This window comes from Ranitomeya imitator, chromosome 7, assembly GCF_032444005.1.
Source record: "Ranitomeya imitator isolate aRanImi1 chromosome 7, aRanImi1.pri, whole genome shotgun sequence".
Lineage (NCBI taxonomy): Eukaryota > Metazoa > Chordata > Amphibia > Anura > Dendrobatidae > Ranitomeya > Ranitomeya imitator.
The window spans coordinates 86,021,944-86,040,681 of NC_091288.1; the positions used below are offsets into that span (position 1 = coordinate 86,021,944).

General features: G+C 41.0%; 1 protein-coding gene across 3 annotated transcripts in view; it reads left to right on the forward strand.

Moving 5' to 3' along the window:
• Nucleotides 1-18,738, forward strand: part of KIAA2012 (KIAA2012 ortholog) — a 401,298-nt gene that overhangs the window by 279,804 nt on the left and 102,756 nt on the right. For all 3 annotated transcript variants that reach the window (XM_069733571.1, XM_069733572.1, XM_069733570.1), the window contains exon 15: nucleotides 15,827-15,982. In XM_069733571.1, the coding sequence (XP_069589672.1) occupies nucleotides 15,827-15,982 (156 nt within the window). The remainder of the gene's footprint in view (nucleotides 1-15,826; nucleotides 15,983-18,738) is intronic.

Here is an 18,738-nt window from a genome sequence, read left to right on the forward strand (position 1 = left end):
TGGCGCTCCTTCCCTTCCGAGCCCTCCCATGCACCCAAACGGTGGTTCCTCCCCACATATGGGGTATCAGCGTACTCAGGACAAATTGGACAACAACTTTTGGGGTCCAATTTCTCCTGTTACCCTCGGGAAAATACAAAACTGGGGGCTAAAAAATAATTTTTGTGGGAAAAAATTTTTATTTTATTTTTACGGCTCTGCATTATAAACTTCTGTGAAGCCCTTGGTGGGTCAAAGTGCTCACCACACATCTAGATAAGTTCCTTAGGGGGTCTACTTTCCAAAATGGTGTCACTTGTGGGGGGTTTCAATGTTTAGGCACATCAGTGGCTCTCCAAATGCAACATTGCATCCCATCTCAATTCCTGTCAATTTTGCATTGAAAAGTCAAACGGCGCTCCTTCCCTTCTGAGCTCTCCCATGCGCCCAAACAGTGGTTTACCCCCACATATGGGGTATCAGCGTACTCAGGACAAATTGTACAACAACTTTTGGGGTGCAATTCCTTCTCTTACCCTTGGGAAAATAAGAAATTGGGGGAGAAAAGATAATTTTTGTGAAAAAATATGATGTTTTATTTTTACTTTTCTGCATTATAAACTTCTGTGAAGCACTTGGTGGGTCAAAGTGCTCACCACACCTCTAGATAAGTTCCTTATGGGGTCTACTTTACAAAATGGTGTCACTTGTGGGGGGTTTCAATGTTTAGGCACATCAGTGGCTATCCAAACGCAACTTGGCGTCCCATCTCAATTCCAATTAATTTTGCATTGAAAAGTCAAACGGCGCTCCTTCCCTTCTGAGCTCGCCCATGCGCCCAAACAGTGGTTTACCCCCACATATGGGGTATCAGCGTACTCAGGACAAATTGTACAACAACTTTTGGGGTGCAATTTCTTCTCTTACCCTTGGGAAAATAAGAAATTGGGGGAGAAAAGATAATTTTTGTGAAAAAATATGATGTTTTATTTTTACTTTTCTGCATTATAAACTTCTGTGAAGCACTTGGTGGGTCAAAGTGCTCACCACACCTCTAGATAAGTTCCTTAGGGGGTCTACTTTACAAAATGGTGTCACTTGTGGGGGGTTTCAATGTTTAGGCACATCAGTGGCTATCCAAACGCAACTTGGCGTCCCATCTCAATTCCAGTCAATTTTGCATTGAAAAGTCAAATGGCGCTCCTTCGCTTCCAAGCTCTGTCATGCGCCTAAACAGTGGTTTACCCCCACATATCGGGTATCGGCGTACTCAGGACAAATTGTACAACAACTTTTGGGGTCCATTTTCTCCTGTTACCCTTGGTGAAATAAAACAAATTGGAGCTCAAGTAAATTTTTTGTGAAAAAAAGTTAAATGTTCATTTTTATTTAAACATTCCAAAAATTCCTGTGAAACACCTGAAGGGTTAATAAACTTCTTGAATGTGGTTTTGAGCACCTTGAGGGGTGCAGTTTTTTGAATGGTGTCACACTTGGGTATTTTCCATCATATAGACCCCTAAAAATGACTTCAAATGAGATGTGGTCCCTAAAAATAATGGTGTTGTAAAAATGAGAAATTGCTGGTCAACTTTTAACCACTAAGTGTTCCCATCAAAGTCCTAATTCGTTCCCTTGTCCTGGAACAGGTACCTGTATGGTAGGCAGCTTGAACCGTGCTTACTAGGGTCTTTTCACAGAGACTCCAGGCTCCAAGATGCTGCTGTATTACAGGTGACTATGGGCAAAATCCATGTAATCCTCTGCCCTCTGGTTCTGCTCTGTGTCTTATAGTTCCACAAAAGCCTCGGGCTCCTGGTACCCAGTTTCTGCGCACTGACCCCATGAAAGCCCACTCTTAGCCTCCTGGAGTCCTGTATCTCCACTGTGCTCCCTTCCTGTCTGTCCTCGCTCACAGACTGTCTGTACAAACTGAACTAGCTCCTCCTCCAAACCAGGATCTTTATTGAGGGAAGCTGCTTTAAAACAGGGTTTTTAGCTCCCCTTCCTGGCCTGGATTTGGAAGGTGTTGTGTGTGTGATAACCTGCCAAAGGGAATCTCACTTTTTCTCCAGACATAACACTACCCTCCCCGAGAGGAATTCAGCACTACTGTGGTACCCGAACTCCTGGGGTGCCACAATAGTCTATGGGAAATTTATGCTGCAGAGATGGAGCGTCTCCACAATATACTGTAAATAGACATGCTGAGGTCTGGAAAGACGCACTGCATGTCCGTTTACGCAGGTGATCCAAGGGCGTCTTTTAACGCATAGTGGAGACGGGAATTCATGAAATCCCATCCACTATGCTGCAACATCTGGCTGCTGCAGGTTGACCCTTAGGGTACCGTCACACAGTGACATTTTGATCGCTACGACGGCACGATCCGTGACGCTCCAGCATCGTAACAATATCGCTCCAGCGTCGTAGACTGCTGTCACACTTTGCAATGTACGACGCCGGAGCGATAATTTCATGACGTATTTGCGATGTAGAAGCCGTTGGTTACTATGCGCACATCGTATACAATATCGTGCACACCTTTGTTACACCATGCGATCATGCCGCCACAGCGGGACACTAGACGACGAAAGAAAGTTTCAAACGATCTGCTACGACGTACGATTCTCAACGGGGTCCCTGATCGCAGTAGCGTGTCAGACACTGCGAGATCGTAACTATATCGCTGGAACGTCACGAATCGTGCCGTTGTAGCGATCAAAATGCCACTGTGTGACGGTACCCTTACTGATCAATTTGTACACTAGAAATGCTGGTCTAAGCCCTGTCCCATGCATCCATGTTGTGCAATTATACTATTTGTACTCTTGGTCAATTGACTCCACGTTTCCTTGTGTCTACCCCTAATTTCAGCTGTTTTGGCAGCTTTTGAGCCCCCTTAAAGGTGTTCTTTATGCGTTTGTGCTTTGCCTTCCATTGAGTTCAATGGGGTTCGGATATGTTTGGCGAACCTCGGGCAGTTCACAATCGTAACCAATCCAAACCTTTAAAAGGTTCGCTCATGTCTAATTATGAGAGATGTCCAAGTGGGGGACTGTCACAAGAAGTGTAAGCATTCTCTGAACTGCACTGAGGTAAATGCAAAAAAGTGCCAAACTGCATGAAATGCAGTTGAAGAGATTGTCAGCAGACTGTGTCAGTAGTATCACTCGCACAGCCTTGGTTCTATCTTCAAATTGACTATCTTAAGTTACAGTAATCTGTTGCCTCATGTCTCTGTAACCATCAAAATACTGTAGTTTCCTCTTGTAAGAGTCTGTTACCAACAAGCCTGTTGCTTTCCTAAAGAAAAGTTGTTGAACCTTCATCTAGATATGCTCGCGTTCCTTTCACAATGCCTGAGTGGACCATTATACTACCTAAGCCAACTACATGGTGCAATACATTTAAAGGGGCATACCACCACCTAATAACTCCTTACGGCTATGTGCACATGTTGCCGATTAGCCATAGGAATTTCTGGTGCAGATTCTGCCTCTCCTGGCAGAAAACGCGGCTGCGGATTAGTTGCGTTTTTTGTGCCGATCCGCAGCGTTTTTTGTGCGTTTTTGCGGCTTTTTTTTGCCGATTTGCTGCGTTTTTTACCCTTGCGGATTTATATAATGGAATGGGTACAAAAACGCTGCAGATTCTCAAAAAAGAAGTGACATGCTACTTCTTTTAAACTGCAGCGTTTCTGCAACGAATTTTCCGCAAGGTGTGCACAGCATTTTTTCTTTTTCATTGATTTACATTGTACTATATGTACAGCGTTTCTGCACCCCAAAAAACGCTGCGGATCCGCAGAGAATCCGCAACGTGTGCACATAGCCTACAAGGAAGCTTCTAAAATTCTCCTAGATGTTTTTGCACAGGGTTTATACCTGACTAATGTGGCACCCCTAGGGGTATTTGCCACAAAAATAGTTACTGACAGTAAATACAAATACTAAAATAGCAAGACTGCACTACCACCTCCGGCCAGAAGGGGGAGCTCCAGAGACTCCCCTTGATCCATTCTGGTCTGAGAGAAGAAATGGCAGTTGGGCTAAGGAGCTGAAAGTGAGAGGTCATACAGCTGAATTTCTAACAGTCCTGTGACTGTTTCCAGGCCTAAATCACCGGCCTGAGGAGAAGAGGGATAGAGAAAAAGGACATTGTGAGAACCGGGTAGCATTAATCACTACCCAGAACAGGCGCAAAGACGGATACCGGATCCGTGGCTGTATTCATTATATATAATACAGCAACCGGAAAAACGTGAGGTGATATCAGCTTCACTAGGGCCGGACGCAGCAACAGACACAGAGTTCAGCGGTACTCCCAGAGGGGGTAAACCGATAAAAGGACTCGGGTTGCCCGTCAAACCAGGACCCGGAGGGGACAGATTGGGCCGGCAGCCAGTTCACATAGAGCAGCAGGGCCACACAGAAATTGCGCACAATAAGAGGCGAAGACCCCGGCAGGGTCAAAGTAACTCAGAGTTCCCATACAGACTCCGGTGACAGGACTGGTTGTAAATCCTTTTATGTTAAAGTAAACTGGTTAAACGTTTCAGTGCCTCAGTCTTTCATTTGGACAATAGCCAATATCCAGGATCGGGATCATCGCCGCTGGGAGAACCTGCTGCTGATCAAGTAAGTGCCTGTCCCCTCACGATACCCCTTACACTGTGCATTGCCTGAGGCCACAGCACCGGGTCAAGCCACCCGTGACATCCCCCTCAAGAGACAGACTCCATTGGTCCGGTGCTGGGTACCCCGGTCTCTTGGGCGTCACACTATAAAACATTTTTTGAACAAACAATTTATGTCCAAAAGTGCATCCATTGCATAACTGATGCAGATGGAAGTAGTAAGGTTCCACTGATTTTATGGGGACCTTCTGAGTTTCGTTATATGTCAGTTTTTCCGATGGGAAAAAATCCCATCATGCATAACTGATTTTACTGTTCTAAAAACTGCCACAGAATAGAACCAGACATAATGTGTAATAACTTGCTATGTAATGGATATGTTTTGGACATGAGTTCCGTGTGTCTGTTCCAAAAACGTATAAAAATAGAGTTGTCAAATGCGAGTGTGAACATATCCTAAGAATTGAGTTTAAGCTAAAACTTTTGAAGAGTTTGTGATTTCTGAATTTTTATCTCAGTCACAGCACCGTACCTTTATCTACTTCCCCTTTCTCTGGCACTTTGGCCAGTGCAGTAAAATAAGTAGTGTGAAGCTGTGGATGAAAGAGCATACAGAAGAACCCATGCAGACACCTCTGAGCTGTGAGATCCTCTCTTATCTCCTGTATGATCTGGCACCCTGCTGGGATGCCATGCACTATTTATGAATGCACTCTCTGAATATTTACTACCTTGCAAAGTATTCAAGCCTTGAAGTCCTCAGGTTTCATGTTGTCTATATTAGCTGATATAGGTGCGCTGTGTCTTCACTCCAGAAGCCTTTGTTTGAAGAGAATTATACCATCTGGTACAATGCAGAACTTTTGGGGGAAAATACGTGTATATGTTGAAATAAAATATGGTCACATTATACCATCTATGGTTTGATAAAAACAGCAGTGCCAATTTTTTCAATGTGACACAAGTAAAACCCCTAAAACAGGAAGAATAATGAAATAACACATGGATAACATGAATAAGACATGAATTAAATAAAAATTAAATAAAAAAAATAGTCTTTTCTTATCATTCTGTATTATTGTGTACCTATGTTATTACTTTAGGAAATGTATTAATAAGTGAACAACTAGGAATTATTATTCCACTTGTCCCTACACAGTCTGACACGGTCAGTACTGATTAGACAATGCCAGTGTTTGGGGACCTAAAGACCATTATCCAATAAACGTCAATATATGTGGTAACTTGTAGTGCTGTGCGGTTCCCTAGTCTATAGCTGACAGTGGGTCTGATTGATTTTCCTACTACTGTAGTCTGAGACCAGTGGTGGAGCTTTCACCCAGAAGAAGTGTGGGGCATTGTGGTAATCAATATTTTGGGGGCATTGCGGGGTCTGGCTTTATTGATGCGGCATTCTGGTGACGGTTATGGTGCACTGCTGTTGCTGGCATTGTTATGGAAACACTCCGGTGCCTACCAATATGAGTGGGGTTGTGCTGTCAAGGTGACTACCTTGCAGGCATTGCTGTAATTGAGAGCAGTATTTTCTGTGGCCTCAATAGCAGCCATAAAAAGCAGGATCTGGAACACACTTAATATGGGATTCACCAACCAAACAGCTGATTTTGCTGGGGATGTTGTCATCACCTGATTATTTTATTATGTAAGATTACATGTAATACAGTATCATTGACAGACCAAGTACGGCTACTTTCACACTAGCGTTTTTTGCAATACGTCGCAATGCGTCGTTTATGGGAAAAAACGCATCCTGCAAATTAGATTAACATAGATTAACATTAGCCCCATAGATTAACATTAGCGACGCATTGCCGGAACTCCGCCCCCACCTCCCCGCACCTTACAATAGGAAACCAAAAACACATGGGCCACCTGCATAGCGAACAAGTCTGTAGGAACCTGTTCACACCACCAAAGAACTTGAAAACACAAAAGCGCACAGAGAGGTCAAAAAATACTCTGTTGTAAAAAAAAGTCACAGTAAATAAGCAAGTGCTAGTCAAAAAATGAAAAAATACAGGGTATTTAGTTAATACGTTTTTTTGCAAAAAAAGTATGTTAAGCTGCTCCACCAATCGCCAAGGTATACCCATAATAGAGCAGTCCTGTCTAATGTATATAATCCCTATCTGATGTATTTAAAAACCTGATCATCTGTATAGTACCTGTATGAACAGGGCTCAGAGAGAAAATATCCACGTTGAACATGCGAGATGAAACAGCTACAATGCAAATGACCCACAGAGGAGTGGTGAACTTCCCATTCTTGTAGAAACAAGAGAACAATTATAAAACCAAAAACACATGGGCCACCTGCATAGCGAACAAGTCTGTAGGAACCTGTTCACACCACCAAAGAACTTGAAAACACAAAAGCGCACAGAGAGGTCAAAAAATACTCTGTTGTAAAAAAAAAGTCACAGTAAATAAGCAAGTGCTAGTCAAAAATGAAAAAATACAGGGTATTTAGTTAATACGTTTTTTTTGCAAAAAAAGTATGTTAAGCTGCTCCACCAATCGCCAAAGTATACCCATGCATCCTGCATAAAGATCAAAAATGTGCCAAAAAATGGAAACGATATGACAAATGCATGAGGTACTGGTCAATATTTTTACCAAAATGCACAAGCTTGCAACCCATTTGAGTCTTCAGGGTTGGCGTTAGGTGAGGAGAACTGGGCAATTGCCAGGGCCACCAACCCCATTAGAGCCCCCAGCTTTTGCAAGCAGAAACTGCAATGATAATACCAGTCATTATCAGTGCACTTTCCATGATTGAAAATGCAGTAAGACCTTTGGCAACATCACCATCATGTGGCCATGATGTCACTAAAGGTGAAGTATCCTGTGGGAGGCTAGAGCAACTGAACATGAGACAGACTGGTAAGTCCTCTATAGTGATGCGTGTGTGTATGTGCTATCTGTATACATATGTGTGTATATGAATATGCATTTGTGTATGTGCTGTGTACATAAAAGTGTGTATGCGCTACGTGTATACATGTGTGTATGTATGTGCTCTATGTATTTATGTGTCTGTCTTCTATTTTTCCATGTATGTATGTGCTCTGTGTATATACATGTGTGTATTTGATTGGGTATATACACGTGTGTACAAGTGGCATGTACAAGTTTGGTCACCCCTGGTCAAAAGTACTGTCATTGTGAACAGTTAAGCAAGATGAAGAAAGGCCTAAAGTTAAAGATGACATATTTCCTTTGTGTTTTATGCAAAAAAAAAGGTAATTTACACTTGTACATTTTAAAAATTACAAAAAGGAAAATGGATACAAAAGTTTGGGCGCGCTTGGAGATTTGTGTGCTCACATAGTTCTGAAGCCTTGGTCAAAGTTATCTGTCATGAATTTACTACAACAGAGAAGGACAAAGAGACCTCGGTGTTTGGTTTCACATACTCCTGCACTAATTAGAAGCACTTCGCCTTCATATTAAACAGTGCAGGTTTCTACTAGCAGTGCAGGGGTTAATCTGTTCAGTTGAGAGTTCCTGCAGCTTCCCTGCTTTGATGATGTCAGCTTTTCAGGTTGGCCACTCTCCTCTGCTATATACTCACCTCTGGCAATCAGGGATTGCCTGTGTTAGTTTCATACTGCCTAGTTCTGGTGTTGGAGGCATTGGCTGTATGAGGAGGCATTTGGAGTGTTGTTCAGATGACTGTTGCTTGGTGATTTGTCTGCGTAAATGTCCTCATCCTGTCCTATTTGTTTTTTTCCTTCCTTTACTACCTGATTTCTACTTTATTGTTTGTGAGTACATATTTGTATTATTGGTATTTTCATTTATCTTTGTATGTCTTTCCTTGTTAGTCTGGTTTGTGTATTATACACTACAATTCCTCACTTCCCTGGGTGGGGGAGGGCTGATTTAGGAGCTAAGCAAGTTACGTGGCCCATGCGTCTTGACCATCAAAAGTAATCTGGGGAGCAGGGATAGTTGGGGCACCCCTAGATTTAGGGATAGGGAAGGAACCCCTAACCCTGGGATATCCTGCAACAGTGCCATGACACTATCATCGTTAGGAAAGGCCAAGTGATGCAAATTTCTCAGCTTTATGAAAACCCAGCCTCCTCTAACCTTGCGCCAAAAAACAGCAGCAATGGGTTCTTCTAAGCAGATGCCCAGCACTCTGAAAATGAAAATGGTGGAGGCCCACAAAGCAGGAGTAGGCTACAAGAAGATAGCAAAGCGTTTTCAAGTTGCTCTTTCCTCAGTTTGAAATGTAATTAAGAAATGGCAGTTAACAGGAATGGTGGAGGTCAAGATAGGGTCTGGAAGACCAAGCAAAATTTCAATGAGAGCTGCTCGTAGGATTGCTAGAGAGACTCAGAACCCTAGCATGACTACAAAAGACCTGCAGAAATATTTAGCAGACTCTGGAGTTGTGGTTCATTGTTCTCGTGTTCAGAGACACCTGCACAAATATGGCCTTCATGTAAGAGTCATCATAAGAAAACCTTTCCTGCATCCTCAAGTAAAATTCAGTGTGAGAAGTATGCAAAAGAACATCTAACAAGTAAACAAACCTGATTCATTTTGGAAACACGTCTTATGGACTGATGAGGTTAAAATAGAACTCTTTGGCCACAATGATCAAATTTATGTGTAGAGAAAAAGTGCACAGAATTTCAAGAAAAGAACATCTCTCCAACCATTAAGCATGGGGATGAATCAATCATGCTTTGGTGTTGTGTTGCAGCCAATAGCACGGGGGAAGATTTCACGGGTAGAGGGAGGAATGGATTTAATGAAAGTTCAACAAATTCTTGATGCAAACATAACACCATCTGTAAGAAAGCTGAAATAAAAAGAGGATGGCTTGTACAAATGGATGATGATCCTAAACACAAGTCAAAATCCACAATAGTCTACCTCAAAAGGTACAAGACAAAGGTTTTACAATGGTCCTCACAGTCCCCTGATTTGAACATCATTGAAAATCTGTGGCTAGACCTCAAAATAGCAGTGCCTGTAAAACGATCCAGGAATCTCACAGAACTGGAAGAATTTTCCAAGGAAGAATGAATGAAAATCCCTCAAACAAGAAATTAAAGACTCTTGCCTAGATACAAAAAGCGTTTACAAGCTGTGATACTTCCAAAAGTGGGTGCTACTAGATACTAACCATGCAGGGTGTCCAAACTTTTGCTTCCCCCATTTTCCTTTTTGTGATTTTTAAAATATAAAAGATGAAAATATAGATATATTTTTTTTTGCCTGAAATACAAAGGAAATATGTCATCTTTAACTTTAGAGTTTTTAGAAATCATAGTTACATATAGTTATTAAGGTTGAAGGAAGACTATAAGTCCATCTAGTTCAACCCATAGCCTAACCTAACATTCCCTAACATGTTGATCCAGAGGAAGGCAAAAAAAACCATGTGACAAAGAGTAAGCACCACATTGGGGAAAAAAATTCCTTCCCGACTCCACATACGGCAATCAGACTAGTTCCCTGGATCAACGCCCTATCAAGGAATCTAGTGTATATACCCTGTAACATTATGCTTTTCCAGAAAGGTATCCAGTCCCCTCTTAAATTTAAGTAATGAATCACTCATTACAACATCATACGGCAGAGAGTTCCATAGTCTCACTGCTCTTACAGTAAAGAATCCACGTCTGTTATTATGCTTAAACCTTTTTTCCTCCAAACGCAGAGGATGCCCCCTAGTCCCGGTTTCAGGTCTATGATTAAAAAGATCATCAGAAAGGTCCTTGTACTGTCCCCTCATATATTTATACATTAACATAAGATCACCCCTTAGTCTTCGTTTTTCCAAACTAAATAGCCCCAAGTGTAATAACCTATCTTGGTATTGCAGACCCCCCAGTCCTCTAATAACCTTGGTCGCTCTTCTCTGTACCCGCTCTAGTTCAGCTATGTCTTTCTTATACACCGGAGACCAGAACTGTGCACAGTATTCTAAGTGTGGTCGAACTAGTGACTTGTATAGAGGTAAAATTATGTTCTCCTCGTGAGCATCTATGCCTCTTTTAATGCATCCCATTATTTTATTTGCCTTTGTAGCAGCTGCCTGACACTGGCCACTGAATATGAGTTTGTCATCCACCCATACACCCAGGTCTTTTTCATTGACGGTTTTGCCCAGAGTTTTAGAATTAAGCACATAATTATACATCTTATTACTTCTACCCAAGTGCATGACCTTACATTTATCCCCATTAAAGCTCATTTGCCATTTATCAGCCCAAGCTTCTAGTTTACATAAATCATCCTGTAATATAAAATTGTCCTCCTCTGTATTGATTACCCTGCAGAGTTTAGTGTCATCTGCAAATATTGAAATTCTACTCTGAATGCCCCCTACAAGGTCATTAATAAATATGTTAAAAAGAAGAGGGCCCAATACTGACCCCTGTGGTACCCCACTGCTAACCGCTACCCAGTCCGAGTGTGCTCCATTAATAAACACCCTTTGTTTCCTATCCCTGAGCCAGCTCTCAACCCACTTGCACATATTTTCCCCTATCCCCATTATTCTCATTTTATGTATCAACCTTTTGTGTGGCACTGTATCAAAAGCTTTTGAAAAGTCCATATACACTACATCCACTGGGTTCCCTTGGTCCAATCCGGAACTTACCTCTTCATAGAAACTGATCAAATTAGTCTGACATGAACGGTCCCTAGTAAACCCGTGCTGATACTGGGTCATGAGGTTATTCCTCTTCAGATACTCCAGTATAGCATCCCTTAGAATGCCCTCCAGGATTTTACCCACAGTAGAGGTTAAGCTTACTGGCCTATAATTTCCGAGTTCAGTTTTTGTCCCCTTTTTGAATATTGGCACCACATTTGCTATACGCCAGTCCTGTGGTACAGACCCTGTTATTATGGAGTCTTTAAAGATTAAAAATAATGGTCTATCGATGACAGTACTTAATTCCTGCAGTACTCGAGGGTGTATCCCATCCGGGCCCGGAGACTTGTCAATTTTAGTGATTTTTAGACGCCGACGTACTTCCTGCTGGGTTAAGCAGGTGACATTTAATGGGGAATTTTTATCACTAGTCATTTTGTCTGCCGTGGGATTTTCTTGTGTAAATACTGATGAAAAAAAGTCATTTAGCATGTTGGCTTTTTCCTCATCCTCATCCACCATTTCACCCAGACTATTTTTAAGGGGGCCAACACTATCATTTTTTAGTTTCTTACTATTTATGTAGTTAAAGAATATTTTAGGATTTTTTTTACTCTCTCTGGCAACAAGTCTCTCTGTCTCAATCTTTGCTGCCTTAATTTGCTTTTTACAGAATTTATTTAATTTTTTGTATTTATTTAATGCCTCCTCACTACCTACTTCCTTTAATTCTCTAAATGCTTTCTTTTTGTCACTTATTGCGCCCCTTACAGCTCTATTTAGCCATATTGGTTTCCTCCTATTTCTAGTATGTTTATTCCCATACGGTATATACTGTGCACAGGTCCTATCCAGGATGCTAATAAACGTCTCCCATTTTCTTTGCGTATTTTTGTGTCTCAGGATATCGTCCCAGTTAATTGCACCAAGATCCTCTCTCATCCGTTGGAAATTTGCCCTCCTGAACTTTAGTGTCCTTGTAACCCCTCTATTACACATCTTTTTAAAGGATACATGAAAACTTATTATTTTGTGATCGCTATTACCCAAGTGACCCCCAACCCTTATATTTGATATGCGGTCTGGCCTGTTGGTTAATATTAGGTCTAGCAGTGCCCCCTTCTTGTTGGGTCCTGAACCAGTTGTGAAAGGTAATTGTCTCTCATAGTTGTCAAAAACCGATTACCTTTGCTGGAACTGCAGGTTTCTGTTCCCCAATCTATTTCAGGGTAGTTGAAGTCCCCCATAATAATGACTTCTCCTTGAGTCGCAGCTTCATCTATTTGCTTTACGAGGATATTCTCCATTGCTTCCATTATTTTTGGAGATTTATAACAAACCCCTATCAGTAATTTATTATTTTTTCCCCCTCCCCTTATCTCCACCCACAGGGATTCTACATTTTCATTAAATTCACCTATATTATCACGCAGGATGGGTTTTAAGGACGATTTTACATATAGACACACCCCACCCCCTCGCTTATCATTTCATCTTCAACTTGCTTAACTGTCCACAATAACAGTAATTTTGACCAAGGGTGCCCAAAGTTTTACGTGCCAATATATGTGCTCTGTGTATAAAGTGTGTGTATACATTTTTGTGTATTTGCTCTGTATATTTACATATGTGTGTGCATGTGCTCTGCGTATATACATATGTGCGTGCATGTGCTCTGTGTATTTACATGTGTGCATGTGCTCTGTATATACGTATATGTGTGCATATGCTCTGTGTATATACATGTGTGTGCTCTGTGTATATACATTTGTGATTATGTTCTCTGTATATACATTTGTGTGCATGTGCTCTGTGTATATTCATTTGTGCATGTGCTCTGTGTATATACATATATGTATGCATGTGCTGAGCGTATATACATACTGTATGTGTATGCATGTGCCCTGTGTATTTGCACATGTGCTCTGAATATTTACATGTGTGCATGTGCTCGGTGTATATACGTATATGTGTGCATATGCTTTGTGAATATACATTTGTGTGTATGTGCTCTGTGTATATACATTTGTGTGTATGTGCTCTGTGTATATACAGTTGTGGCCAAAAGTATTGACACCCCTGCAATTCTGTCAGATAATACTCAGTTTCTTCCTGAAAATGATTGCAAACACAAATTATTTGTTATTATTATCTTCATTTACTTTGTCTTAAATGTAAAAACACAAAAAGAATTGTCCTAAAGCCAAATTGGATATAATTCCACACCAAACATAAAAAAAGGGGTGGACAAAAGTATTGGCACTGTTTGAAAAATCATGTGATGCTTCTCTAATTTGTGTAATTAACAGCACCTGTAACTTACCTGTGGCATCTAACAGGTGCTGGCAATAACTAAATCACACTTGCAGCCAGTTGACATGGATTAAAGTAGACTCAACCTCTGTCCTGTGTCCTTATGTGTATCACATTGAGCATGGAGAAAAAGAAGACCAAAGAACTGTCTGATGACTTGAGAAACCAAATTGTGAGGCAGCATGAGCAATCTCAAGGCTATAAGTCCATCTCCAAAGACCTGAATGTTCCGGTGTCTACCGTGCGCAGTGTCATCAAGAAGTTTAAAGCCCATGGTACTGTGGCTAACCTCCCTAGATGTGGACGGAAAAGAAAAATTGACAAGAGATTTCAACGCAAGATTGTGCGGATGTTGGATAAAGAACCTAGACTAACATCCAAACAAGTTCAAGCTGCCCTGCAGTCCGAGGGTACAACAGTGTCAACCCGTACTATCTGTCGGCGTCTGAATGAAAAGGGACTGTATGGTAGGAGACCCAGGAAGACCCCACTTCTTACCCCGAGACATAAAAAAGCCAGGCTGGAGTTTGCCAAAACTTACCTGAAAAAGCCTAAAATGTTTTGGAAGAATGTTCTCTGGTCAGATGAGACAAAAGTAGAGCTTTTTGGGCAAAGGCATCAACATAGAGTTTACAGGAGAAAAAAAGAGACATTCAAAGAAAAGAACACGGTCCCTACAGTCAAACATGGCGGAGGTTCCCTGATGTTTTGGGGTTGCTTTGCTGCCTCTGGCACTGGCACTGGACTGCTTGACCGTGTGCATGGCATTATGAAGTCTGAAGACTACCAACAAATTTTGCAGCATAATGTAGGGCCCAGTGTGAAAGCTGGGTCTTCCTCAGAGGTCTTGGGTCTTCCAGCAGGACAATGACCCAAAACACACTTCAAAGAGCACTAGAAAATGGTTTGAGAGAAAGCACTGGAGACTTCTAAGGTGGCCAGCAATGAGTCTAGACCTGAATCCAATAGAACACCTGTGGAGAGATCTAAAAATGGCAGTTTGGAGAAGGCACCCTTCAAATATCAGGGACATGGAGCAGTTTGCCAAAGAAGAATGGTCTAAAATTCCAGTAGAGCATTGTAAGAAACTCATTGATGGTTACCGGAAGCGGTTGGTCGCAGTTATTTTGGCTAATGGTTGTGCAACCAAGTATTAGGCTGAGGGTGCCAATACTTTTCTCTGGCCCATTTTTGGAGTTTTGTGTGAAATGATCAATGTTTTGCTTTTGCTTCATTCTCTTTTGTGTTTTTTTCATTTAAGACAAATTAAATGAAGATAATAATACCAAAGAATTTGTGATTGCAATCATTTTCAGGAAGAAACTGAGTATTATCTGACAGAATTGCACGGGTGTCAATACTTTTTGCCACAACTGTACATTTGTGTGTATGTGCTCTGTGTAGATACATTTGTGTGTATGTGCTCTATGAATATACATATATATGCATGTACTATGTACCACATACAGTATGTGTAGCATCCACAATATAAACACTGGCAACACGGGCGAAAGCTTGTAAGTGTAAACATAACAGCAATCATCCAAGGAATGAGAAAAATTATGCTCATTTACCAGGTGATTGGATTGTTTATACTGGCACAAAAATCATTGTTCTTGGCAGCGCATCGCTTGGTATAAACAGGAGTTCTTCTGCTGATAACATAATACTGTATGGGGACAGAACAATCTATTAGTGATCATTCTATCGCCCTTCATTCTTTGTAAGCCTGTGTAAAGAGATTGATGAAACAAGTGCTGAATGACTTCAATATAGTCGATCGCACTCATTTACCAGTCTGAAATCAGCTTGAATAAATGCAACCTGAATGATTCCGTGTGATGGTACAATATATTAACATTTGTAGCTCCACTTTAAACTTTTGCCCAGTGCCCTTTGTTGTCTAAAACCGCCTTTGTCCTCATTGTCTTGTGAGCCCCTGCAGTAAAATTAAAAGCAAAAAAAATTGAGAGGATTTCTTGAATATTAATTAACCAAACTATTATGAGACTGTGTTTACTTAGACCTTCCCAAAAATATAAAATCGTTCTAATCATTGATTTTTATTTGTTTGATCTTTGGATTTCATTTAGGAGATTAACCCTATACACAATTGTTTGTATTATATTTATACATGTATATTGGTCTAATATACTCCTTAAATGTCAGACATATATTCATACATATTTAGAAAGTTGTATTGTTTGTGTCTTCAAATTGGACAATTTTGTTTTATTTTTTATTTTTAGGAAGATGGGCAGCATAGATTAGCTGAAAAAGATCACAGGGTCTATAAAGGAGATGTCAGAAGTATCCAGAAGAAGAAAAAACTGACTGAGTTGAAAAGCGATGGAATAGAACAGGATATAGAAGAAAGAAATTCAAGGGCAGGATCTCCAGAACAGGTGCCTGTATTTACTTCGAAAAAGATATAATTTGCAGACAGAATTGTGCTTTATATGTCTATAATTTGTCTTGGTAAATTGTGAAATCAACACATAGGGACTGAGTGCATAGGAACAGAGAGACCTGTCAATCAACTGGAGAGGGAGAAGCTGGCTTTTTAAACTTGGCACGCTCTGAAATGCCACAGTATTTCAGAGTAAAATATACCTGGCTGCAATTACACCGCCATGCTCTGAATCATGTTGCCTGTGGTTTGGGCAGAATGAATCTCATTACAGATTTTCTTTAAGGCTAGGTTCACATTGCGTTAATGGGTGTCCGCTAGCGGACTCCGTTACATGGCGCAATTGTCGCAATTAACGCTATGTAACGGATCCGTTAGCGCACCCATTGACTGCAATGTGCTAACGGATCTCTAGCGCATCGCTAGCGCATGCCGTTTTTAGCATGCGCTAGCGATGTCCCGTTAGTTTCGGACGTTGCTTGCAGCGTCCGAGGTCCGTTCCTCGCTAGCGCAGATCGGGTATCTGCGCTAGCGGGATCGCCAAACGCGATCCCTTTTGGGACATTGCGTTAGCGCAATCCGCTAGCGTATGCGCTAAACGGATTGCCCTAACACAATGTGAACCTAGCCTAAAATAAGTCCTAAAAGTGTCGATTTTCTTAATAAGAAAATGTGCTGTATATGCTTACTCACGGCAAAAAATGTGGTTTGGTTCTTGGAAGAAAAATATTTATCAACAAATTGAAAATACTTCAGCAAAAGATGAAAAAATAAGATATTGCAGTTGTCATTTTGATTTTTACTATAACTTGAACCTACCATGAAAACAGAAAAAAACTAAGTTTTGGCTATATTCAGCCTTTTTCACTTTACATCTGAATTTAAAATGAATGATGAATGCAATAAAAATCATGTCAAAGTGTGTTACTTTCACAAACTGAAGAAAATACAAAATACAGTACATACAAAATGTATTGGCACCAGTCATGTGAAGACCAGTACCCCTCGAGCTTATAGCTTGGGATAGTACCTCTGATGCTGGACATTAATTAACAAAATTTATCTAGGGGGGAATGTGAAGGAACAAATTATGAAAGATTCTCCATTTTGTGCTTTGACTCCATTTTGTTGGTTAAAGATAAATTCTGTTATTTACTTAGGTAGAAGGTTACAGCTGCTATGAACTAACTGTCCTGTTTCTCACGAAGATAACATTTTGTTATTCAGCTAGTCTATGGTTCATAATTGGTATAAAGACCTTGAGTATTCTAACTCGAGTGAGCCAGATAAGAGACTCGTGGGGGTATCGCTATACAAGACTGAGGCATCTGTTAATATGTTTTTCTACGCCAAAAAGACATGACCATATCTGTAGTTTCCATTTTTCCTGTATCCTCATGGGTTAAGTTTTTCCTGTATTCTTATAGGTTAAGAACTGTGAACGTGTTCTTATGCTGATTGGTTGAAGTATAATTTCTATGACTATGAAAAGTCAGACAATAAACAGGGGCCCAGAGATCTGCTCGATCCCCCACACAGAGGCACGAGTCTCCGTCTGGTCATTTTCAGTTGCCGGCAACGCCCTTTAGATTAATTTGGAAATCACTGAGTCAACCGTGAAGGGTCACTTTAGATCCTCCCTCAACAGTTGTAAGATAACACAGTATAAGAACAACTGGAAATCAAATCAGCAGGTATATCTCTTAATTCAGTTACAAAAAGACACTATCTTTAATAATATCTAAATGATCATATAGGTGTACACTCTGTAGAAGCTGCTAAACCATGGTTTTGTAGACTGTGTACCAGGGTGGTTTCCACAGGTTACAGTGGGACTTGGACAAAGAACACGACCAGACAATTCATGAAGGAACTATTCTTTACTGCAAATGGAAAATGAGTTTCTCCAAGAACACAAAGGAAAACACAGTAAAGTTTGCCCTCACACCTGGTCAACTTCGACTAGGACCCTTGTTCTGCACAACTTATAGGCCCAGAATTCTCTACAAAATACATTTTAATTTGCCTGACCTATGCCTCCTCCTAATGCGGGAGCTGAGGAGTTGACCAAGGAAAACAATGAAATTAGATGAGGGCAAGGGGCCGACCCAGTGATGGTGCAGCACAATGGTTCACAAAGCTAACAATTTTCTAACCCACCCCTTTCTCCCACCCTCAGGTGATTCTCCACGTGGAGGGTTTTGTCCAAAATGTGTATATATGAGTCTCTCTAACACTGAGAAATCTGCTTGAGTTCATACAGTTTTGTTAGCAAATAATCTCTCTCTGCCTGAGAATCTTCATTTAACGCCATAAATGAGGAATATGGTGGTTCAAAATCTGTGCTGCCCAAGGTGCAATCACACACACAAGTGATGCACGAATGCGGTTACATTTGTCGCCAAACTCCCTCTAGGCAGGGCCGGTTTTAGGCAAAGTGGGGCCCTAGGCAAAAGTTTAAAATGGGGCCCCAAATGCTAACATATTGCACATCACACAGAAACATTTCTGTTGTAGTTAAATGTGCTGAGATCAGGCCGCTAAACAAGAGTGATCGACAATATTGAAGTTGTATGACACTTGTTTCCTGGCCTCTATACACTAACTGAGAAAGAATGATGGGAATCGAACATGCAAATTGCCCCTCATCAGAGAAAAAGACGACTTGAACTCTATAGCGCCTGCTTTTGGAAGTAGCGATCCTTCAAGTCACAATTAACCCTTTAACGAGTCTTGCAACTGAGATACTGA